General features: G+C 45.2%; 2 protein-coding genes across 5 annotated transcripts in view; both read left to right on the forward strand.

Moving 5' to 3' along the window:
• The window catches only part of MAP2K3 (mitogen-activated protein kinase kinase 3), a 58,414-nt gene extending 42,803 nt beyond the window's left edge, over window positions 1-15,611 (forward strand). For all 4 annotated transcript variants that reach the window (XM_063143652.1, XM_063143653.1, XM_063143651.1 and 1 more), the window contains 11 exons: window positions 741-810; window positions 2,770-2,818; window positions 3,883-3,996; window positions 5,848-5,967; window positions 6,910-7,026; window positions 7,875-7,926; window positions 9,367-9,494; window positions 9,616-9,693; window positions 11,722-11,861; window positions 13,516-13,561; window positions 14,275-15,611. In XM_063143652.1, the coding sequence (XP_062999722.1) occupies window positions 741-810; window positions 2,770-2,818; window positions 3,883-3,996; window positions 5,848-5,967; window positions 6,910-7,026; window positions 7,875-7,926; window positions 9,367-9,494; window positions 9,616-9,693; window positions 11,722-11,861; window positions 13,516-13,561; window positions 14,275-14,358 (998 nt within the window). In that variant the 3' untranslated portion in view covers window positions 14,359-15,611. The remainder of the gene's footprint in view (window positions 1-740; window positions 811-2,769; window positions 2,819-3,882; window positions 3,997-5,847; window positions 5,968-6,909; window positions 7,027-7,874; window positions 7,927-9,366; window positions 9,495-9,615; window positions 9,694-11,721; window positions 11,862-13,515; window positions 13,562-14,274) is intronic.
• The window catches only part of PDAP1 (PDGFA associated protein 1), a 227,007-nt gene that overhangs the window by 25,087 nt on the left and 177,146 nt on the right, over window positions 1-24,774 (forward strand). The gene's annotated exons all lie outside the window — the stretch shown is intronic.

The raw sequence follows: 24,774 nt of genomic DNA on the forward strand, positions 1-24,774 counted from the left end.
CAAAATGATGGCCATTGCTACGTCTTGTGGTGGCAAATTCCATAGTTTAACTCTGCGCAGTGTGAAGGAATCCTTCCTTTCATCTGTCCTGAATCTCCAATTGTTCTGGGAGAGAGAGAAAAATGTCTCCTTATCCGCTCTCTCCACACAGTGCATAATTTTGTGCACATCTCGTATGTCTCCCCACAGTTAGTGACTGTGAGGTAGTGGGGGTTGTGGTTGAGCACACTGTTGTTGTTTTACCAGCCCAGTCTTGCCTCCCTCCAGGGATTGTGGACTACAACTCCCATCAGCCCTTGCCAGATGATGGGACTTATAGCCTGCAGCATCTGGAGGCTACCGGGTTGAGGAAGGTTGCTTTAGCAGTTACACTTAGTGTAATTCTCTCATTCTCTTGTACAGCCACAAGAGACAGGGACTTTTCTGTGGTGGCCCCCCAATTGTGGAACAGCCTCCTTGAGGAGGCCCACCTGGCGCCGACATTGTTATCTTTTCAGCACCAGGTCAAGACTTTTCTCTTCTCCCAGGCATTTAGCAATATGTAATTAGCCTGGGTTTGTTTTTGTATGTTTTTGTGGTTTTAAATTGTATGTTTTTGTGGTTTTAAATTTGTGTATATTGTTTTAAAGTGTTTTTATCCAATGTAAACCGCCCAGAGAGCTTTGGCTATTGGGTGGTATACAAATGTAATAATAATAATAATGATGATGATGATGATGATGATGTTCCCTTTCTTCCAGTGCCTAAGAAGAAAAAGCTCCCCATCTTGAAAATTCCGCCGGCCCCCAGGCAGACGTCTGTCCCTGCCACGTAAGACTTGCTTCGTTCTTATCTTTCTATCTCTGCGAGAAATGCCGCCACGTCACTCGCTAGTGTACGCGAGAAATGCAGGTGGCATCATCGATTCCTCTTAATTAAAAAAAAGCAGTAGAATGCATCTTTAAAATATTATCCGACATAACCTCCAGATCATCTATTTTACCCAAGCGCTGAATTTCTCCACTTTGGCGTTAAGATCTTCCCTTCAAAATAGTTTCAGGGCTGGCTACATCAGTGGACCTCCCTTGGTTTTAAAGAAGGTGTAACAAGCCTCAGTTGAGATGCAGCCAAACCGGTAGCCTGATCAAGCGTTTTCCAGGACAGATTCTCTGGAAAAAAATGTCATTGTGTAATACAGTGATAGAGCACTGCATAGTACAGTGATTTTCCAAGAATCTTTTATGTTTTGGAGCCTTTTATCAACCACCGTCGGCTGACGGAGATTCTGGGTGTTGTAGTCCAACACATCTGGAGAGCACCAGGTTGGGGAACAGAGCGGGATGTTATTGTAGAATGCTGTTGTCAGGGGTAGCAAGGCCACATCGTCTGCGTATAAGAGATCTAACAATGCCCTGTGGATGGGAGCAGAAAAGGATGGAGTTTACCCCCTGTATTAATGTAAAACAGGTTGGGCACTTGTCCTTCTAGCAGCCCTAGACTGCATAGCCAATGGTGAGGGATCAATACAGGTATAGGCCAAAACATCTGGCCCCACCCATGATTGATTGATTGATTGCATTTCTAAATCGAAGCACTCCAGGCGGTTTACAAAAATTAAAACTGCAAAATACAGCATAAAAAACCATATGGATTAAACTGCAGTACGGAAGTGTAGCCAGAGTACAACCTAGCAGCAGTGCAGAGATGTAAAATGCAATAGCAGATTTAAAACAGCAGAGCTAAAAACTAGAATGCTAAAATGCTAAAAACGCTTGGGAAAATAAAAAGGTTGGGAAAAGAGGTGCAAGCGAACACCTCTCCTGCCCCTGGGAGTGTTGTAATCTCTTCTTTCAAAGTGTCAAGGGAGTCTGTGTGTACTTGCATATTTGTATGGGCATAGAGCTCTTGGATTAAAATCAGAAGTCGCCTGCCGATATGCGTGGCCTCCTATTTATTCCATATTCTGGTCCTGTTTACCAAATCGAATGCTGATGAAAGATCAAAACAAGTAGCAAATGTAGATTTCCGAGATCCACAAACTGAACCCTGAATTAGATGCTGCAACTTTGTTCTGTTGTACGGAATCCCTTCCTAAAACCAGCTTCTTTGAGTTAGATTAACTGATTAGTCTCAGCCCAGTCTAATAATCCGTGCAGTAAGAATCTGGAATATGCTTTTCAACCAATATCTAATAAACAACAGATCTATAATTACTAAGATTTGTTCTATCACCTTTTTTTTAAAAAGAGGGGAAACTATATTATTTCCTCATCTTTGGGACATATCACCGGAATAATTACTATAAGGGAACAATCTTGCTAGAATAGGCGCTCACCAATCTAATTTAAACTTTGAAAAATTCTGGTGTCAACATGTCGTCGCCTGCAGCTTTACCACCAGTTAGCTGAGAAGTTGAGCTTTTCATTTCTTCGGCCGTTAATAAGGGTAAATCCAGAGTCAAAGACTATCATCCACATGACCGCTGTTCTCCTGACTCACGCAAAATAGCTTGAAACAGTCAGCCCAGACAGGAAGATGCAATCTAGGCTTCTGAGTTGATTCGTACATCTCTGAGATCTGAGGAAGCCACCAGGCCAAATCCATCTCTTTCCATAAATATTTATTTAGAATATTCCACCACTAAACCTCTCGCTTCTTAAGGGAGTTTTGTTTGAGCACCCTCCACTACTGAGTACCCATTTGATACTCACGAGTGACTGCAGCCCAAAGTCAGAAAATAAGATATTGGACTGTATTGTAAATGGATCATTTGCTTTCTTTCCCTTGCAGACCTCCCCGGAACCTGGATTCCAGGACCTTTATTACCATTGGTGAGAAAGTAGGTTGTTTTCTTTTATTTACTCCTTTATTATTTTGTCTTGACTTTGTGCTTTAAAGAGAAAAGAATCCGATTAGGCAGGCTCCAGAATGAAAGGCGTATAGATTTTGATCTTTGCCTCACAACTCCCACTTTGGGGTACAGGATCGTAAGTCAGGGGTGGGCAGCTTTGGGGGGTCCGGGGGAGCAATTGTTGCCCCCCCGATCCAACCAGGGGGGCTGCATGCATCCCTGCCATCGAAATCTCAGCTGCTGAATTTTGGTGGCAGTAGAAAAAAAGCAAAAAAAAAAGCCACATTTCTCCTCTAAAACAATTCAGCCATTTGGTAGCGAGAGCACTTGGGTGGGCGGCATGGCTTTCCTGGGGCTGCGGGTTGCCCACCCCTGGTCTAAACATTGGTGGGCTATTTCTCTTTCTGCTGATGCAGCTCCCGGGAAACTGCATCCTCTGTTCTGAGTCAGGTTTTCTGGGGTTGGTTTTTTCTGCGCGGTGCAATTGTGGAAGTGCAGATCATGCACAGCTCGAGCTGGTTGAAAGGGCAAAACCAAAAGCGGATGTAGAGACATCCTGGGACCCCTCTGCAGGGCTTATAGGAGCAACGAGAAGCTTTGAAAAGGGAAACGGTGTGGAAAGCCTGCTTCCTTCCTCTTTTTCTCGTGACTCCCCCTGCGCCAAATAAAGCCGGGCGTGAGCATGACTCAAAAGTCTACGCCAGAGTGCTCTGTGTGTGTGTGTGTGCGTGCTTGCGAATCCTTCAGTCACCAAGGAACACGCGCCTGGCATGTGCCTAACGATGTTGGTGCCAGGCGGCCTCATCGAGGAGATTGTTCCATAATTGGGGGCCACCACAGAAAAGACCCTCTCTCTTGTTGATGTCCTCCAAGCAGGCACCCGGAGGAGGACCTTAGATGTCGAGCATAGTGCACGAGTAGGTTCAGGTTGGAAGAGGCGTTCCGTCACGTATCGTGGTCCCAAGCCGTGTGTGTTTGAATGTTCCCTGCACGTTTAAAAGATACGCATGTGTTACGTGCGTGTCTTTCTCTCTTTGTCTTCTGACCCACAGAACTTCGAAGTTGAGGCCGATGACTTGGTGAGCATTTCGGAGTTGGGAAGGGGCGCTTACGGCGTGGTGGAGAAAGTGCATCATGAGCAGAGCGACACTACGATGGCCGTGAAGGTAAAATTATAGCAGCAGCAAAGGACTCAGTTTTTCTGGAATGGTGTATGAGGATGTAATTTAATGGAGAAGTCGGTGGGGTGGGGGAATCACCCCTTCTCACCTGAGGAGGCTGGTGGCTCTGGTTTCGGTGGGGCCGTGATTCCATTCTGGGATTCAGTCGGAATCAGCCAGAACTCCAGAGCAGCTGTTCAAAGTGCTGAGCCTAGTTTGTGGCTAGGGTTCAGAAACTTGGATGGCTAGCTCCTTTAGAGTTCTGGCTGGATCTGACTGAAACCCAGAATGGAATCACACAGCCCCACTGAAATCAGAGCCACCAGCCTCCACTGCTCCCAACATTATGAGCCTGCAGACCATGGAGCGCCATGAAAAAGTTTTGGTGCGGAGCATTTGTTCTGAAGCGTGTGTGCGTCTGCCTTTCCCAATGGGGTCGCTTCCAGAGGCTTAGAACTACATTTCCCATCATCTCTGCTCATTGGCCATGCTGCCTGGGGTTGATGGGAAGTATAGTCCAAAATACCTGGGGAACACCAGGCTGGAAGGAAACTGGCATAGGGCTTCCAGCTTCTTCAGTCTAGCAGGGTTTTTAATTTTCCAGCCATTAGTAGTAATAATTCATTTTTGCTACTTATAATTTGTTATCGCCACAACATCAGTGTAACAGGAGCTTTGCAGACTAGCATGAGCAACCAAAGCAGGGGAGGGGGTGACCTCTGGGGGTTGGGGGGGCTGCATCGATTTCTCCTGGACCCCACCTGGGGCTACACCCCTGTTGCTGCCGCCTCCTCCTCCTCCTCCTCCTCCTTCTTCTTCTTATTATTATATCCTACCTTTTTCCCAGTACGGGGACTCAAGGCAGTTTACAAGATTAAAACATGTACAATTAAAACATATAAATATAAATTACAGAAGTTAAAATAAAATTAAACCTACAGTAAAATTAAAAACATGCTAAAAGTTTTAAAAAACTGTAACAGGTTAAAAAAGTGGGGGGGGGGAGATCCAATACATTAACACAGGTCCAGTATAGTTCCAAAAGCCTGCTGAAACAAAAAAGGTTTTGCCTGCCTCTGAAACTGTAGGACAGAGGGAGCCAGCCTAGCCTCCCTGGGAAGGGAGTTCCAGAGCCTTGGAGCAGCCACCGAGAAGGCCCTCTCCTGCGTTCCCACCAGGCGTGCCTGTGTTAGCGGTGGGACCAAGAGAAGGGCCTCCCATGATGATCTCAGGGCACGGGCAGGCTTGTAAGGGAGAACACGGTCTTTCAGATAACCTGGAGCCGAGCCGTAGCAACTCCCCCGCTCCTTGCGATTTTGGAAAGAAAAGAACATGTGGAATCTCACTAGTCGAAAGTGTTCCCTTGCAAAGCCACCGGCTGGGGTAGTAAATTCAGTAATGGTGGTTGCTCCCCCCCCTTGCAAAAAATATCCCTGCCCCCCCCCCTGCATGCGCCCCTGGAAGGTGGCACTGTGTTGCCCACCCTTGTACTAAAGAGGAAAGATGAATTGTGTAATATTTGTGGTTTTGGGGAACTTGAGAGCCTTTGGGGAGGGGTATGGGATGGGGTTCCTCCCCAATGTCTGGAATGGTTCAATTTTATTTATTTATTTATTTATTTATTTATTTACATTTATATACCGCCCCACAGCCGAAGCTCTCTGGGCGGTTTACAACAATTAAAAATAGTAAACATTGAACGTATACAAACATTTAAAAAACATAAAAACAGTATAAAAACAACAGTATCCGTTTAAAAACAACAATTCTGGGGTCAATTCTGGTATAACAATTTTATATTTTTATACAAAATATAAAATTTTACATTTTTCTGTTCTATTCCTTTGTTCTCTCCAGAGAATCCGAGCCACTGTGAACACTCAGGAACAGAAGAGACTCTTGATGGATCTGGACATCTCCATGAGGACAGTCGACTGCTTTTATACCGTCACTTTTTACGGTGCCCTTTTCAGAGAGGTAGTTTAGCAGCAGGGAATCCACAGCCTTTGCTGGCGGGTCCGGCATTTCTTTAAATTGGCTGCGTGTGTTCAGCCACCTAGGGAACAATTCCGGGGCGGGATGTGTGTTCCCCATCATTAATCCCTGCATAACTTAGTGACCGTCTCTCCTTGTATCAACCATCGCACCGGATGTACTCTTCAAATAGGGTCCTGCATCACAATTATAAAGCCCTAACCTTCAGTAGCAGGGCCTTTACAGTGGTGGCCCCAAGGCTGTGCCAATTTCCCCTGAAATGCAGGGTTGTCTTCAGAAAAGGCTGCACAATGCATCTTTTTCAGCCGTTGTTTGGCATTTCTGTTTAGAGATTTTTGTCAGGCAGCTGTAATTTTGTGTATTTGATGGTGAATCCAGACGTAGCGCCAAACCGTGGTTGCACTACCCATAGTTAAAAAACAAACAAAGCCATGGTATGACATTCCAAACAAGCCATGATCTAGACTAGCTTTTCACGATCTGGGGTCCCTGGATGCTATTGGACTACAAATCCCATTATCCCTGATGCTAGACCATCCTGACTGGGGATGATGGGAGCAAAATCTGGGGACCCCAGGTTGAGAAAGGTTCTCTTAAGCCGACCTGTCTGCTTTTGTCTTCTGAACTTTTGGCCAAAAGGGTTCATGCTTTGGGGATGTGGTGTCAGCCAGAACAGGGGCTGTAATCATGGTTTGTTTGTTCAGGCATCGCTTCTAAAACCTAGTTAGATGAAATGCTTTCTGACCCTGGTTTGCTGGCCAGTCGAAACTATAATTTGTCAATGTAGGCTATAACCCGTCCTCCTTTCAACCACGGCTTGTTTTGCCATTTTTGAAAGCTGCTTTGATCTGTGGCAGAGCAGCCCCAAATATTTTAAATAAATAGAATTCAAAAATAAAAGCCACTCTTCTCCTATGTTCTCAGGGTGACGTGTGGATCTGCATGGAGTTAATGGACACGTCTTTGGACAAATTTTATAAGAAAGTCCTGGAAAAGAAGAAGACCATCCCTGAAGATATACTTGGGAAAATAACTGTGTCTGTGAGTAGCGCTTTGGCTTTGTTCGGATGCAGTGCTAAACCGTAATTTAGCATTCCAGTAACAAGCAGTGCTGAAACATGGTTTAACGTTCCAATAACAAGTAGCGTGGAACCATAGTTTAGTGTTACAATATCAAGCAGTGCTGAACCATAGTTTAGTCTTACAGTAACAAGCTTAGCTTCCCCCCCAAACGCTTATGCATCGTTCCTTCCTCTTTCTTCTCCCAGCGTGGATGCGAGGAAGACATCGAAAGCTTCCGGTTTTAGTTTAAGTATGACTCAGCATGTCATCTGAACCCCAAACGTTAGTTGATTTTAGCTGTGGCTCGTGGAAACAAGCCACCTCCATAAACCATAGTTTGACGTTGGCTTGTTTCCACGAGCCATAGCGCCAGCCCAACTTAACTGCAATTTTGCCTGGGTGTTCAAATGGCACAGCAAGCTGCAGTTAATATTTTTAAAAAGCTGAAGCAAAAGATTTTTAAAAAGCTGAAGCAAAAGGGGGGCAAAAGCCAAGTGGTGTTGTTTGCAGAACGCTAAACTATGGTTTGCTGTTACATCCAAACCGGCCCACTGTCTCTTACCTGTGGGACCTGCCCGTCTTTAGCCTAGTGGTGTGCATGGCTGCAGAGCGTAGAATCCAGTGGCCAACGCAGAATAGACAACCCCAGGTTTCATTTAAAATTGGGTTGAAGTTGGAACGGGGGGCAGGAGCGGGGGAGAGAGCAATTCAGTAATATATATATATATATATATATATATATATATATATATACACACACACTCTGCTTTTCCTCCAAGAATGACTTCCAAAACCTCTTTTTCTCCCCTCCCTCCCTCTCTCTCCAGATTGTGCGGGCGCTAGAACATTTACACAGCAAACTGTCCGTGATTCACAGAGGTTGGTATTGTATGTTAATGTTTGATGCGTTCTGCATCTTGTAAGGGTTGCAGGAGCAAGTGAGAGCTCGTAGCTCTCAGCACTTGTCCGGCTCTGATATGAATTATGAAAGCTTTAGCAAAAAGGTTGATGGCGCACAGCAGGTAGGGTGGGCAATACAGAACGTCTTACGTACCATGGTTAAACAGGTTGGAAGTCCCCCTCTTTTCCAAAGAATCTACGTGGGATATAAAATACATTTAACAAGTAACTTGAAGCCCCTGGAGAGCCATAGGAAACTGTGCAGGGCAAAGGAGTCCTGTTCAGAATCATAGAATCATAGAATAGCAGAGTTGGAAGGGGCCTACAAGGCCATCGAGTCCAACCCCCTGCTCAATGCAGGGGGTTGGACAAAGAATCCTTAGGGTTAAGATTTTTCCACAGGCTTGGTCATGAGAACTAGGAACCTGAAAAGTAAGGTGATAAAAACATTTGTGTGCTGTCGTTTGAACGGCAGCTCTGACCGTACCCAAGTTGGTTTACAACGTTTATACGCCCTGCCACATCTCAACAGATTCCAGAATGGTGGATCCGTTTTTTCCTCTTTTCCAATAAGTACCTTCCCATGTTAGTTGTCTAGATGTTGTAGCACAACGCTGGAATCGTGGGAGGTGCGCCCGGCTGGACTTTTTGTACAGGGTGGATAAAAATCAATGATTTTAAAAAATAATAATACAAAAATGGATTTTTTAAAATTTAAATCGGATTTTTTAAATAAAATGCTTTTTGAGGAAAAAATTATCTAAAGATAGTTTTCTATTTAAGATGCATTATAGTCCAAAGGTTATTCATAATGAAATAAGGATTAGTTTTTAATTATGTAGCGTGAGGCTGTTTAAATTTTTTGGTAAATGAATTCCATTAATCCATTCACAACGTCATGCTCTTCCAGAGGTTTCTGTAAGGTTATATTTCTCCTTCCAATAAAGTACATAGAAAAGTTGTCCAAATATGAATGATTAACCTATTAAACTAGAGATAGTTTACCTTGCAATAATTTCATAATTATCTATCTACAATGTGTTTCTAATAGTATAACCAAATCAGGTTTTTTTATGTAACTGTAAAACTAATATGAAAAGTTGCTATTCTAAAAATGAAACCTTCATCTGGTTGTAAATATTAAGATTATACCAGCAAGAATGAATCTTTGGTAACTGAGTTGTGTAAAATATAGCGAGGAAGAGTGCACTTTTTTTGTGGGGGGGGGGAGTCACATGATTAAATCGAATCTTTCTGAGTAGTGATTTAAATCGTGATTTCAATCAGATTGATTTCAATCAAATCCACCCTGCTTTTTGAACATTGGTTAAAATGGTGTGCAGATGTGCAAGCGTTCCTAGCTGCCCCAGAGACGGCAGCATTCATCAGCTTCTTATGCGTTTCTCTCTGCTCTTACAGATGTGAAGCCGTCCAACGTCCTTATCAACAAACAGGGGCATGTCAAAATGTGTGACTTCGGAATCAGCGGTTACTTGGTGGATTCAGTTGCGAAGACCATGGATGCCGGCTGCAAACCTTACATGGCTGTGAGTTTTTCGGCGACTTGGCCGGGAATCATTCCCTTTTCTTCTAGCTTCCCCTGTTCCTAGTCCGGCCTCTGCGCTGCCCTGGAATCTCTTAGAATTCTTTTCTTCTTTCCCTTTGCAGCCAGAGAGGATAAACCCGGAACTGAACCAAAACGGCTACAACGTGAAATCGGACGTTTGGAGCCTGGGGATCACCTTGGTAAGGAACCGGAGAGATGTTCTCTCTTTATCGAAGGCAGGACCGCTTAGCTACGTGTTAAACCTTCGCCCCGTTCTGTAGAAGCCTTTATTTTGTTGAAAGGGGATCTGTCCTTTTGTGGTTTTAAGAACTCCACGCTAAGAAAGCACGTGAACTCATGGGGTCTATGAAATGCGGCAGAATTCACAAGGAGCTGTAGTTGACCCGGAAGTACAAATCATCTGCCCGGATCAACAAGTAGAAATCTCCTTTGCGCCCAAATGTCCCTTAACCACTGTGTTGGGGGTGGGTGGGTTGCTGTTGCAGTCTAATTCCCCCACGCAGGGCCTATTCAGGAGACACCTTAAACCCTGCAGCCGGGTTTAAGGTGTCTTGTGCGATGTGTTTTGCTAAACCCTGCTAAAAGTGTTGTGTGCGAAAGCATGGCTTGTGGTTAGTGCTAATCCCAGAGAACCACAGTTTCGCTAACCACAGAACCTGAAGTCCCGTCTGAACAGCCCCCCCCCCCCCCACACAGAGGATACTGTCCTCCTTGTCAGTTGCACCAGCGAAGGGAGCGATACTCTTGGATCATTAGACTTCTTTTTCAACGTTGGACGCACTGCACTTCTTGTAGGAGGAGATACGTTTTCTCTATCTAGTTATATGGATCTATCAAAGTCGTCTTGTCTCAGGTCACTCTTGCGTATCCATCTGGCCCCTAATTGCCTGCTCTGGCGGGCAGCAGCGTCTTGGGCGGAGAAGGTTCTCTTTCCCCATAATTTGCCACCTGACCCCTTTGTAAATGGAGGTTCCGTTTTTCATTTCGTTTCTTACATTTCTATATCCCCCCAATAGCAGGGCGGTTTACAGAGATTACAAACCTTAACAATGCAGGATTGTGCAATATATATATCCGTTTAGCTCCAACCATATAAACAGAGCAGACACACATAGGCAGACACCTATCTAAACGGTATCCCAGAACCTGATTAAAAACCTATAATATGCTGCCAAATGCTTGGGAGTAGAGGAAGGTCTTAACCTGGTGGTATGAAGATAATGCTGGTGCCAGCAACCTTCCTAGGGAGCTTATTCTGGAACTGGGGGGGGGGCACCATGAATAAGGCCCTCACTTTCCAAGCCTCCCTTGGAGGAGGCTCACAGAGGAGGGCCTTAGACCATGAGTGTATGGGTAGGCTTGAACTGGAGGTCTTGCTGGCCGTTCTGAAACAAATGGAATGTCGCCATGAAGTGCCCAGATGGCAGGGCCTTCTCTGTAGTGGCACCAAACCCTTTGGAAAACCTTCCCTCATGTTGTTCAGGAGGCAGAAGAATGTCGCAACTTTTAAATACCTCCTGGAGACACTCTTGGTCATCCAGGCTTTCCCTGGGCCGGAAGTAAGCCGCTCTGAGAGCCTTTTTTGGCTGAGGAGCGGGGTATCAATATGATAAATAAATAAATAAATATTTATTTATTTATTGCATTTCTATACCGCCCAATAGCCGGAGCTCTCTGGGCGGTTCACTAATTGTGTCACTCCATTTTACTACTTCACTTCACTGCTCCTTTACTGTAGTTGGAAGTGTTTTTATGCTGTGTTTTAATGTTGTGTTTTACTATAATGTTGCATTTTAATATTGTGAACCTCTGAGCGATTCTATTATATTCAGCAGTATATAAACATTACAAATCATCATCATCATCATCAGTCATTGGCATTACAGAAAACCCTCGGAAACTGGGCCTACCAAAATACATCCACGCCAACATCCAGAAAGCAGTCATACTTAAAACAGGCTCGGTAGTCAGGAAATTTCTGAGTAGAAGACAGCATGACGTGTCAAAGCCCACCATGTTCATCTAGAAAAAAATGCCATGACCAAGAAAAGAGATGATGATGATGATGATGATAATAATAATAATAATCAGCCTAAAGTTAAACCTGGGGCCTTCTGCTTGGAAAAAAACGGTTGCTCCACTGCTTTGGCTGCCCCAGCAGAGTATTGCTTTAACGTTAACGTTGTCCACCTGCCTCTCCCTCTCAGATTGAGATGGCCATCCTCCGTTTCCCGTACGAGTCTTGGGGGACCCCCTTCCAGCAGCTAAAACAGGTGGTGGAAGAACCCTCCCCTCAGCTTCCGGCCGACCGCTTCTCAAGGGACTTTGTAGACTTCACGGCACAGTGGTAAGCTCCTCCCCGATTGGTCTTCCTCTCCTCCCAGAAGGCTCTGCTCTAGTGCCGCCCCCCCCACGCCCTCAGAAAGAGCACAGCGCTTCTGCTTCAAGAAGCTCTGCAGCCTCCCCGTTCCCCCCAATCCGTATCACCCTTTCTTATTTATTTATTTATTTATTACATTTTTATACCGCCCAATAGCCGAAGCTCTCTGGGCGGTTCACAAAAATTAAAACCATCATAAAACAACCAACAAGTTAAAAACGCAAATACAAAATACAATATAAAAAGCACAACCAGGATAAAACCACGCAGCAAAATTGATATAAGGTTAAAATACAGAGTTAAAACAGTATAATTTAAATTTAAGTTAAAATTAAGTGTTAAAATACTGAGTGAATAAAAAGGTCTTCAGCTGGCGACGAAAGCAGTACAGTGTAGGCGCCAGGCGGACCTCTCTGGGGAGCTCATTCCACAACTGGGGTGCCACAGCAGAGAAAGCCCTGCTCCTAGTAGCCACCTGCCTCACTTCCTTTGGCAGGGGCTCACGGAGAAGGGCCCCTGTAGATGATGTTAAGGTCCGGGTAGGTACATATGGGAGGAGGCGTTCCTTCAAATAACCTGGCCCCAAACCGTTTAGGGCCTTAAATGCCAATACCAGCACTTTGAATCGGGCCCGGACCTGGACTGGCAGCCAATGAAGTTGTAAAAGGACTGGCGTAATGTGATCTCGCCGGCCAGTCCCTGTTAGTAAACGGGCTGCCCTGTTTTGTGCCAGCTGAAGCTTCCGGACCGTTTTCAAAGGCAGCCCCACCTTTCTTTTCTTTGTTTCTCTTCTTTCTCTTCTTTGTTTTGTGGAATAATGTTCTTCCTGTTCCAAATGGCCGCCCTTCGCTTCCCAAGCAGGCCGCCTCATCTGCGCCCGAAAACGCACCAGATACTTCTGTTGTGATCATGTGTGCATCAGAATACATGGGAAAGAGCCCCATAGGATGATGCTTTCTTCATAAAGCATCCCTCAATGGTGCATGATGCTTTTCAGAGTCAGGTCCCTGCCCCAACAGGATTACAATCTACAGTTCAATCTGGGTGACAACAGAGGAAGGGAAGGTAGAGGTAAACAGGGGTGGATAAATCCATTAAGGCAGGGGGTGTTGAAGGCCTATATCTGGGTCATCTGGGGTCCCAATCCAGCCTAAATGTTTGCAGGAGCAGGGGAACCTCCGGACACTTGAGAGTTAGTTGATGAGTGAACCTGCCTGGCTGTTAAGATTTTCAGTGTAGGCAGACCCTACTGACACCTCTCTCCCTCCTGTGAAGCGCGTGGCAAAGAGTGACGGAGCCTTTTCGGTGGTGGCATCTTGACTGCACATCGTCCTCCCCCTGTCCATTTACTCAGGGCCCATGTTGAAAAAATGGGAGCAGGGACTTTCTAAGAACAGGCAGCAAAGAAGTAGGGCTGCCCCTGATAAACAGGGAATGTTTTGAAACACGTGTAAATTGAAACCTTGTTTGCCCAAGTGTCAACAAAATGCAACATAAAGAGTTGACCACAGCTAGCAACGGCATGACGGGGGTCACCTTTTCCCCACCTACCCTCGTTTTATTTTAACATTGACAGCTAGAATGATGGAACTTTTGCACTTTTTGTTTCTTTTCTTTCTAGTTTGAGGAAGAATCCCGCTGAACGAATGAGCTACTTGGAACTCATGGTGAGACGCTTGTCTTCTTGTTCCCTTTTTGCCTGTGTGTGTGTGTGTGTGTGTGTGTGAGAGAGAGAGAGAGAGAGATGCTAAAACCACAATATGTGAGTAAGAGATGCTATGTTATAGTAGGCGCCTTCTCTGTGGCTTTCTTCCACCCCCACACCTTAAAAAAGTTGAGAAATCCTGTGCTAAGCAAAGCCATATCCTGCAATCAGAATGCATAAAGCAAAAATACATGTTAGTCTGCATCATTTTGGATTACCTGTGGCTGAGACCAAGGCATATTTATTTAGAACTGTGGCACCCCGCCACCCCATTTACAAATTCTCTAGAATCAAGATTCTTCCTGCTCTAGAATAAAGTTTTTGGTGGGAGCATTGATTTGCCAATGGCAAGGTCCATAAACCGTCATTCTTTTGGGATATTCAGAGGCAATGGGTGAAGGAAAGAAGTTAGTTTAGCTAAAATAGGCTAATGAGGCAAGAGAATAAAACCACACAGAATACTGGCAGCGAAAAGAAATGACAAGATGAGACTAAGATGCGTACGACCTCTCAGCCCAACCCACCTCACAAGGTTGTTGTTGTGAGGATAAAATGAAGAGGAGGAAGAATTACGTGCAGCGCCTTGGGTTCCTTGCAGGAAAAAAGGCGGGATGTAATAATAATAATAATAATATCATCATGATCATCATCCTGGCTTTGTCTTCTTTCCTGCAGGCTCACCAGTTCTTCACCCTGCACGACACCAAAGTGACTGATATGGTCTCCTTCGTAACAGAAATCCTCAGAGAGGACTCTTAAATTTCCGCAGACCTCGCCGTCGAACAAGACGAAACCAGCGTAGCATTTTCCTGGCTTCTCCTGCCGAGGAGGGAAGGAAATAAGGAACTCCTTTAGCATTAACGGTGGTTTGCACAAAACGGAATGAATGTTTTCGTCGCCTCCTCCCCCAAAACCAGTTATTTCGGCATCGACTTGGACTTGAGCGATTTATTATTATTATTATTATCTCGTTATTTTTAGGGTCTCTGCGAATGTCACATTTTTACACAGAAGAGCGGAGGGGTCTGCCTGTCCTTGTCAATGCTCAAACAGTCTCCCTTCTTGGTAGACTTTTAAGAAGCACATTGTGTTCCTTAAGCGGGTTGCCCAAAAACGTCTGCACGCAGCTGTGCACGTGCTCAGGGGCACGCTGCCCCCACTCAGAAACTCTCAACACAGCGCACTGAAGCGTGGAGATGCTGCCACTCGGGGTTGATGGATGTGCCCGGCAAAATCTTGCGGTACAGTCCTATGAGCAGAGAGTTACATTTTTTTTTTAAAAAAAAAAAGCTTCTCCACCTAAAAACTCCCTACATGTAGAAACCCAGCTCTTGAGGGAGCAGGCTAGATCGGGATTTTTTTTTTCTTTACGGTGTGTTCTAGTCTTCTACATTTCTTCTCTTTATCATTAATCCGGAAGAGCATTTCAAGATGCAGTACAGGAAGGGAAACTACACATGATTTTGTGGAACACATCACTTGGCTTTTAGGCATCTTTCTCCTAGTTTTGTTCCACGCTGCTCCCCTCCCCCCCCCCCCCAGCAATTACTTCTAGGACCCAGATTTTAACTTCTAGGACCTGGATTTTCACTTGACTCTAACCAGATGTTGCTCCCGTAGCTTTTTCCAGCGGGTGCCAGATTTCTCTTCATAGGGGGATGGATTCAGGTGAACAGCCTCCAGATGCCGGAGATCAAACCTGGCTAACCCAGCAGGGGGATGTTGGGAATTGTAGTCCAAAGGCACCATTTGGGGGAAGGCCTCCCTAGAGGCAACGATAACCCCTAGAGTAATTCGCTCCCACCCCATTGCCTTATTTAAATGCCCTGCCCAGTCACGGACGTGCGGCGAAATTGGATCTTGATGGCTACGCACAGGCATTTCAAAGACGTTTCACAGTTGTCGAGTGAGCTGGAATCCCCCAGCACCAGACACTTCCTGCTTGCTGGTTCATACCCCAAGGGAAGTACCCAGTGTTAGGCCTATTTGGAGTAGACCCATTGTAATGAATGGATATTCATTACAATATCCAAGGGTCCACCCAGTCCAGCTTTCTCTAGCTGGGTGCAAATAGATCAGTGGTCTTCAACTGGTCCAGACCCAAGACCCATCTCGGACTCCCAACCTGCCACACAGGAACCACTTCCACAATTGCCCAACATAACCGCAACAGCTTGGCTGTGATCCATCTGTACTAATCTTGCAACCCCACTTCTGGCTTGCGACCCTCCAGTTGAACACCACTGCTCTAGACTGTCTGGGTTACAATTCCACCTCCCCCCCCCCCCCCCAAGATCTCTATTTTTACTTCCTTTCTAATATATTTGTACATATAAATTATATTTTGAAAATTCGATTACGCTTAGACGGGAAGTAGGTTTGGTATTCAGAGCACTTTGGAAGATTGTAAAACGAAGACTTAATTTTTAACAAAAACGTCCCAAGGACCCTTGGAGTAGTTGCATGCTGTGGGGGATGTATATTTGTGTGTCTAAAAGTATCTTTTTTTGTTTCTTTTTAAAGTCATCCCTTCTAAAGGCATATCCTTGGATGCTTATAACTATGTGTTGGAAGGGGCGGGGGAAGAAATCAATTACCCTCCTTCCCTCTCCCCCCCCCCCCCAGGGCAGTGATGACAAAAGTTCTCAGCCATAACTTCTTCCATTGTTCTATATCAGGGGTGTGGATCCTTTGGCCCGTGGGCCAAATTTACCCATCCAAGATTTTCCAGATAGCCACACACCCTTCCCCTGACTACCAGTCATTTGGGGGCTTCCCAACTTTTGAATTTTCTCCCCTGCCCCCACCCCAATGTGTAGTATTTTTGGCCCCGGGGCCAAATCCAGCCTGCGTTCCCAATCTGCCCTTCTAGGTGGCGCCCCTGCCCCTTTTCCCCGCCCCACCGATAGTTCGGCGGGTTCCTTTTTGCCGTCCCCCACCCCCATTTCTAAAAAGATTGAAATGCCGCCCACCTGCACTGCTGATCTGGTCCCTTATTCTCGAAGTCCTTCTGGTCTGATTTTGGCCAACCAAACTCCCCTGGGAAGCCCAGAAGCAAACATGGGGACTGTGACATCCTGCCTCTGTATTTGGGAGGTAGCATTCAGCCTCATCTTTTCCTCCCTTTCTGCCACACCCCGTGCCACTCGATTCCCTAAGTTAAGGGCGCATTGTATGAAGAAGTTCTTCCTTTGGTGTCATCCGGGAACCCCTGATGACACCATCCGGGTCGCCATTTTTAACGCTGTCTCCCCCCCCCCCCCGTCTTTCACCTACGGATTGCTTTTAATTTCTCTTACTCGTTTCCCCCCGTCTTGTGTCCGGGCAAACCACTGCACTTTTTCTCGCGAGATGTCCGGCAGGTGTAACGCTACGGGCTTCGGATCGTGGCCGACGCTGCGCACCTGTATCATTTTGATTACTGTCTAATTTGAATGGTGTGGTTGTAGCTTGAAAGTATTTTTCTCCTCTTCGCTGCCCCTTACCGCCTCTCCAGTTTCCCATTAATGCTTTGGTGGATTATTATTTTTTAACTGCATGGTCTTGGATTTTAAACCTCAGTTCTTCGTTTCCAACCCTCCCTCCCTCCCTCTCCCAATAAAAACAATCTGATTTTGGAACGTAAAAGACTCTGATTGAGCCCAGCAAATGAAACGGCCGTACTGCAGAAGAGGTACATGAGCTGTCTGTCTGATGGAGCGTAGCGTTCTGAGTCAACCTGGATTGGGAAAAGCACAACTAAGTCAGTTATGTGCACAGCTTCCTCCTTTTCTCCATTTCTTCCGTCTTCTCCATTTCTTCCGTCTTCCCTCCTTCCCAAATAGGAGTTCCCAGTGGAGATGGCAGTTGATTTGTTTCTCGGAAGGGTGCTTTTCCAATTTGGAGGACTTGTCTATATAACTAACTCGATCATTGGTTTTCAATAAAAAAAAAAATAAGCCCCAAACTCGGTTTCTCATCATGTGGCTTTCTTGAAAACGCCAAGTTTGCATTGATGCGTGTTTTATGTTTTGAATACTTGGCTGCTTGCCAACAAGGCTCTCAAATTCCCAGATTTGGGGGTGGGGGGAGGAAAGGGAGTATTCCATTTGAGCAGCACCTTCAGCAATGAGTTGATATGGTCTTAACTGTTTTGCAGCATTTCTAGGCTAGTGTACAATAAAGTGTCCTGCAAGGCGGTTTGCAAAGATTCAACAAGCTCAAAACTGCTTAAAACTATCTAAAACCAGTGTCGTGTTTCTCAGAAAACTCCTGCTTTCGATGGGAGGCAAATGACGAGGCTTGCTAAGTAATCTACAAAGCTTTTATTAAGCAAACAAACGTCTCTTCTACCTGAAGAGACTCTAACCTCTTGGAAACGTCCCCTTAGGCAAAACTATGCAAACTAAGCAAGACAATTGTCCGCTTAAGAAGAATAGGAAGCCGCTTCCTAAATGCTGGAACTTCAGGGAGCCTGGTGCGGAGGCAGGTTCTGGCATAATCGAACTGACTTTCTCACGCCTTCCTTCTGCCCTGTGTGTTTGAGCTTCCGGTGGACCCTAGCATCAGCTAGCTTGTTGGGATGCTCACCCCCGGAAGAAACCACACTTCCCACTGAGTGTGTAGGATTTGGCCTTGAGATAAGCTCTGGAGAGGGCTGACTCCCAGCTGGGGAATCGCCCGTGAGAGCTTCCTCCTCCACTGGAAGAGGCTGGATGGTGTCTGGCGCTGCGTCTTCTAGTTCTGATTCTGATTCTGATTGATTACCTGAAACATCTCCCAAAACAGGGGCAGTAGGGTTAGACATGACAGCCAGCAGTAAAAGTCTCCTTATTCTCAAATGCCTGGTGGAATGCAAGAGTTATTTTCTGCCCCCGCAACGGAACTAAGGAGGAATGCATATGAACGTTTGCAGGGAAGTGTATTCCAGAATGTGTTCACTAAAAGTAGCGCCAGAGTACGAGACTTGATGAGCAAGCAGTTAGCAATGGTCAGGATGAGAAGAAACAGTCCGCAGAGCTCTTGATGAAGCACCCCCTCCCCTGATGGAGGTGGGCTCATCTATTGCCCATCCATGCTGACCTTTAATACTAGCACCATATGCCAAAGGAGACATAGTGAAGGTACTTGGCTCTGCCTGGCTTTGACAGGCCAAAATGCAAGTTCCGTTTTTTTCCTTATCTGGCTGCTTGTGCTTCACAACTGCTTTAGATGTTTTGCGTTGCATTCCTCACTGAAGCTGCCATTGCTTTATTTCAAAAGGGAAGTGGAGAGGTAAAGCATCCCCAATAGGGGGCTCTCCAGCCAGGGCCGGCGTCACGGGTTGGGATGGTTGGGTGTCTGCCAAAGCCCTGCAGCCCAACAAGGTCCACTGATGAGAACCTGGAGTTGCATCAATGCAACCTTGCTTGTCCACTGCCTCTAGCCCTGGCCCAGGCACCACAGATGGTGAGAAGAAGGAGCAGTAGATGCCACTGCCTAATTGCACCCTGGCTCTCAAGCAAGAAAGTTGTAGCCACGATGGGAAAGAGGAGGAACAAGAGCAGCTGGTGACCGTGGAGGTGAGAAGGTAGATTCCATGATGGAAGGGACCTCTTGAGGGTGTCTTCCCCAAGGATCTTCAAATGCCTGGAGTCAGCAGTGACGAAAGATCCAACCGTCACTCTTGGAAATTGGTTCCATTGTTACTGCTCTTGGTCCATCGTTCTAGCCATCAAGACATTTCTCCTAGTGGTCAGCCCAAATTCACCTTCCTGTAATTTAAGCCCGTTCGATCTAATCGTGCCCTCTGGGGCAGCAGAGAAGAACTTTGCCTTCTATGGGACAGTCCCCCAGGTTTTTTGGTTTTATTTTGAAGAGTACCTTTGCATCGTCTCCTTTTGACACCTTCTGAATTAGGCACCGTATTTTCTACTGATCTTTTATTCATAACGGCAGAGCTTCAAAAGAGGGAGGCAGGGTAGTTAAGGTTTATTTTTAAACCCTTCTGGTGATTCAAGTTGCCTCATGCTCGCAAGGTCGTCGTCTGTGAAGATGATAAACGTCGATCTGGGCTGGGGAAGGAAGTCCCCCATTTGCTGCTGTCGTGGCATGATCTGCTTTTCCTGTTGCTTCTGTGTCACAAGTATCCAAGCAGGAATTAAATTCATTTTTTTATATATATTCGATACACCAGAGCTGTAGAAACTTGGGCTGGGGTGTGTGTGGCAAAGGTGACCTTCCTGGAATCTCAATTCAATTCTCTGAGGTTCCTCAGAAAGCTGTGATGTTTCAGGTTTCTATGCCTTGGATGAGGAGGGGAAGATTGCAATACTCCAGAGTGTACTTTAGAATGTTTGGTAAATAACAATATTATGGAAATAATAAACCAAGAACTCTAAATTTAGGACACAGTTCACTGTAAAGTGCTACACTTGCTAGGCCAACCAACAGTTCCTTGTCCAAGTTTCTTTAGTTCAGTGGTCTTCACCTCGTCCAGACCAGAGACCCACCTTGAACTCCCAACCAGCAACATGTGACCCATATTCCCAATTGTCCAACATGGCCACCAGTTGAAGACTACCTTAATGTTTTGTTGCCAGCCTCTGTTGTGGAGGTTCACTGCCTGCCTGCTGGTTCCCCTGAATTTCTTTCTCAGCTCTCCACCGTCCCTCTCCTTCTGCCTTCACCTCATCTCTTCACCACCTTCCCATTTCCAATTGTCATTTTCCTCTCTTCTTCCATCCCATGCTCTTCCCACTTTCCAAGGCTCTTAGAGGCAGGCATTACAAGGCCTGTCAGCTTCTCCAAAGTGGTGTTTCGTTCCCAGGCTGAAAAGGTTTCAACACCCCATGATAGACAATCATCCGTATACATTGTAAGATACTTCTGCACCAACATCTATTAGAAAAAGGTTTCTTTTCTTTGACCAACCTAATAGAACAGGTTTTTTTTAAAAAAATGCAAGAACGATCATATGAATTCATAAAAATCGCTTTTGCCCTATCCATTTTTAATATATCATTAGTTGGTTCTGTCTGTTGAATATTGTGGTGGAGGGTGATATTACTCTGCAAATAATTCGAGAACATTTCCTCATATTAATTGGACTTCGTCTAAGGTGCCACAAGGCTTTGTAATTTTTCCTGATTCTGCACCGAGGCTCCACTGAAAAGCTGGTATTCATCCCATCAGCAACAACATATCCTGTACTGCAGACGTCACAGGCCCAAAACTGCTTTCTTTCTCTTGGCAGCTCTTGTCCAATTGGACAGATCTGAAAAGAGAGGCCTCCGGCTTCCCCAGCATTCTTCTCACACCAAATCAACCACTGGGTGGAGGTGTTGGCTCATTTTTGCTCTCTGCATTGTGACACAGAGTAAAGTTTTACCTTGTTTTGATTAGCTAATTTACCACAATTGGCTATCTCTGTCTCTAAGGAGCTGAAGGCAACATAAAACTGGGATAACACATGTACATCTTCACATCAATGCTGAGAGGTAGGTTATAAAGTGGGGGAGAGGGATTTGGCACACAACCATTTGGGTCTAGAGTTGAAAGTGGTTTGAAAGACAGTGCTTCCCAGGGGTTCACACATTTTGTCCCATTCACCTTAAGTTAGAATTAAAGTTCTCAGAACTCATAGAATCATAGAATAGTAGAGTTGGAAGGGGCCTATAAGGCCATCGAGTCCGACCCCCTGATCAATGCAGGAATCCATCTTAAAGGATCCCTGACAGATGGCTGTCCAGCTGCCTCTTGATGGCCTCTAGTGTGGGAGAAGCCACGACCTCTCTAGGTCATTGGTTCCATTGTCATACTGCTCTAACAGTCAGGAGGTTTTTTCCTGATGTCCAGCTGGAATCTGGCTTGTTGTAACTTGAGCCCATTATTCTGTGTCCTGCACTCTGGGACGATGGAGAAGAGATCCTGGCCCTCCTCTGTGTGACAACATTTCAAGTGTTTGAAGAGTGCTATCATCTCTCCCCTCCATCTTCTGAAGGCTAAACATGCCCAGTTCTATCAGTCTCTCCTCATAGGGCTTTGCTTCAAAACCCCTGATCATCCTTGTTGCCCTCCCTTGAACCCCCTCTAGCTTGTCTGCATCCTTCTTGAAGTGTGGTGTCCAGAAGATGAGGCCCAACCAGTGCTGAATAGAGAGGAACCAGTACCTCGTGCGATTTGGAAGCTATACTATTAATGCATCCCAAAATAGCATTTGCTTTTTTTTAGAGCTGCATCACACTGTTGGCTCAAATTCAGCTTGTGATCTACAACAATTCCAAGATCCTTCTCATTTGTAGTATTGCTAAGCCAAGTATCACCCATCTTCTAACTGTGCATTTGGTTTCCCCGGAAAGAAGGAATGATTGCTAAGTCAACTTAAATCTATATTGTAGATGAACTCTTAAATGTTCTGAGTAAGAGATCAGGCCATTGATGGGCTTATATTTAGACCGGAATTTACCTGCATTGCTTTTCAAGCCATTTCAACAACCAGCCATAATACTGTGTTGTAGCCATGATTTCCACAAGTTAACTATATGTTGTTTGAGTAGAGATGATAGAGATTAGTTTGGTTCTCATTTTAATGTGAACTGGTCTAATCCCTCAAACCGAAACTCTGTTATCCTTCAAAATTCCACACTACAAATTGTGCAACGGAGTGCTCCAATTTTTTAAGAAAAGCATACGAACGTGCGTACATTTTGGGAAAGTGCAGAGATGAGTGAAGAAAACTTCAAAAAAAATTTTTTTTGGTGGGGGGGAGGAGTTCTTGGAAGAAATATGTACAGTAGGTGAAATGGGTACAAGTCTTCATGAGGATTTTTTAAAAGTTCAGGAGGAGCCAAATTATTATTATTATTATTATTATTATTATTATTATTATTATTATTATTATATTTATATAGCACCATCAGTGTACATGGTGCTGTACAGAGTAAAACAATAAAATAGCAAAACCCTGCCGCATAGGCTTACGTTCTAATAGAATCATAATAAAACAATAAGAAGGGGAAGAGAATGCACCAAACAGGCACAGGGCAGAGTAAAACTAACAGTATAAAAGTAAGATCAAAATCAAGTTGATCTTGATGTATGCAGGGGTACGACAATACAAATTTATTTGTGTAGCAAAAGCCATTACAAAGTAACAGGACACATAGAAACAAAAGTAAAATACACATCAGTTTTTAAAAAAATGTTAAAACCCAACTGTAAGAAATTCAGCTTGCCACTGTCAGGCCAATAGACAGTGATGTACCTTGGTCGTTTTAGACTCTAGGTATTACTCCAATTGTTCAGCCCGCAATTCAATGTTTCTTTTCCATTTCCCTCTAACCGTTCCACGCTTTTAAGTCTACTTCTCCAACGGCAAAGCTCTATGCCAAGCCTGATTTTAAAAACTAATAATTAATAATAATAATACTCTGTGTATGTGCAGTTTTGCATTTGAAACTCACTTAAATTATAGCGCCATCATAAAATGGAGTTTGCTTCTGCCCCTTCTACACTCCGGGTGGACATTTGAGCAGTGGAGGCTGTTGGCTCTGAGGTCAGTGGGACAGTGAATCCTCTCCTGGTTTCAGTCAGAACTCTAAAGGAGCTATTCAGCACCTTGGATAGTTCTTTAAGAGTTTTGTCTTGTCCTGGCTGAAACCCGGAGCAGATTTGCCGCCCCACTGACATCTCAGCCACCAGCTTCTGTGCTTGGGGGACCCTGAGGCTCTAAACTTTGGCTCCAGTGTCCAGTTCTAGTACTATTGCAAGCAGCAGCTTCTATTGGGGTGGGTGGGTTTCCCTCCCCCTTTTGCTGCTGTTGTTGAGGTGGCGTGGGAAGCAACAATGCACATTGTTGGCCGTAACACAAGTAGCCTGTTGTGATGGTTAGATGGGGAAGGGGGCATTGGGTGGGAGCGTGGGCGGAGATGTAAGCTATTGTGTTCCCAGTACAATGGGCCATTGGTTACTGGAGGCAGCAATGCTATTAGCGGAGGCACCGCCTCTGTCATCACAGGGTAAAATCCAAAGCAACCCGTTCTCATTGTCCTGATGATTGAAGGAAGAGGGAGAACGCTGGCGGGACAAGTTCTCTTGGTTGATACCCTTGGCCTTGTTCAACCCCAAGCTGTGATTAAGATATGAAAACACACCGTCAGCGTTCTTCCTATAACTCCTGGAGCAACTCCGTAAGGTCCCCACCTTTCTTTTTCTTAGCTTCCCTTTCCCAGTAACGTGGGGTTTAGGCTTTAGACGTGGGGTGACTAACATTCCAGACACTAGCGGCTTAACACAACAGTTTATTAACGAATTAAAACAACCAAATTACAATAAAGACATTTAGTCAATAGAGCTGAGTGATAGAAAGGCATTAAAAGAAAATAAAAGTTGCAAAAATGCAAGTTCTTTTACCCTAAGATGCTTCTTTCTGCTGCTCCTCCCTTACAATCTTGTGTCCCTCTGGTTCTGGTCTGGTGCCTGCTTGGCTCTCGTACACTTTTATTCCCTCTTTCCCCAAAACAGAAAGTAAAGTTCGCACTTTGAGGAAATGAACCTTAACTGGAAAAATGCAACTACTTGTCTCAGGGGCACTCTCTCCCAATCGAAAACACCAGGCCTCTAAGGCCTGCTTTTCTTAACTTGCTCAGTAGGCCTCAAACCTTCACAACGCAAAGGGGTATATTTGGATTTGTGGGACAGGAGGGTGGCCGACTATTTCTGGCAGGGCTGATAGAGCCTTTCCGAGGGTGGCCGGGAGGCCTCTTTTACAGCGGACAGTCCTCCAGTATTTGAAGACAACCTCCGTTTGAAGGGTTGTCCTGATCAAGTCTGGTTTAAAGCTAAAGAACCCATCCACAATTAGTGCCTGAACAGCAGACTGCACACAGGGGAGGGTTACTGTATTTCTATTTAAATTTAAAATTTAAACTTAGGTGTATTGCTGACCTCTTTATTTGTGGTGTGTGTGATGTGTTTCTTCTCTTTGAGCAATTCATAAGTAGCCACCCTGGTGGACAACTGCAAAGCATAATGTGTGAAGTGTGTGATGAAAAAAATTGCATGAAAATAATAACAATAATGATAACAATAGCAACAGGAACAGCAGCGACAACAATAAATGTGTGTGAAATAAATTGCTCCCTCACCTTCTGGTCAAATCTGTACCGGGCATCCCCTGAGTTTTTAGTAGGGGTGTGCACGGACCCCCCGCTCCGC

Source organism: Elgaria multicarinata, chromosome 17, assembly GCF_023053635.1.
Source record: "Elgaria multicarinata webbii isolate HBS135686 ecotype San Diego chromosome 17, rElgMul1.1.pri, whole genome shotgun sequence".
NCBI classification, from domain to species: Eukaryota; Metazoa; Chordata; class Lepidosauria; order Squamata; family Anguidae; genus Elgaria; species Elgaria multicarinata.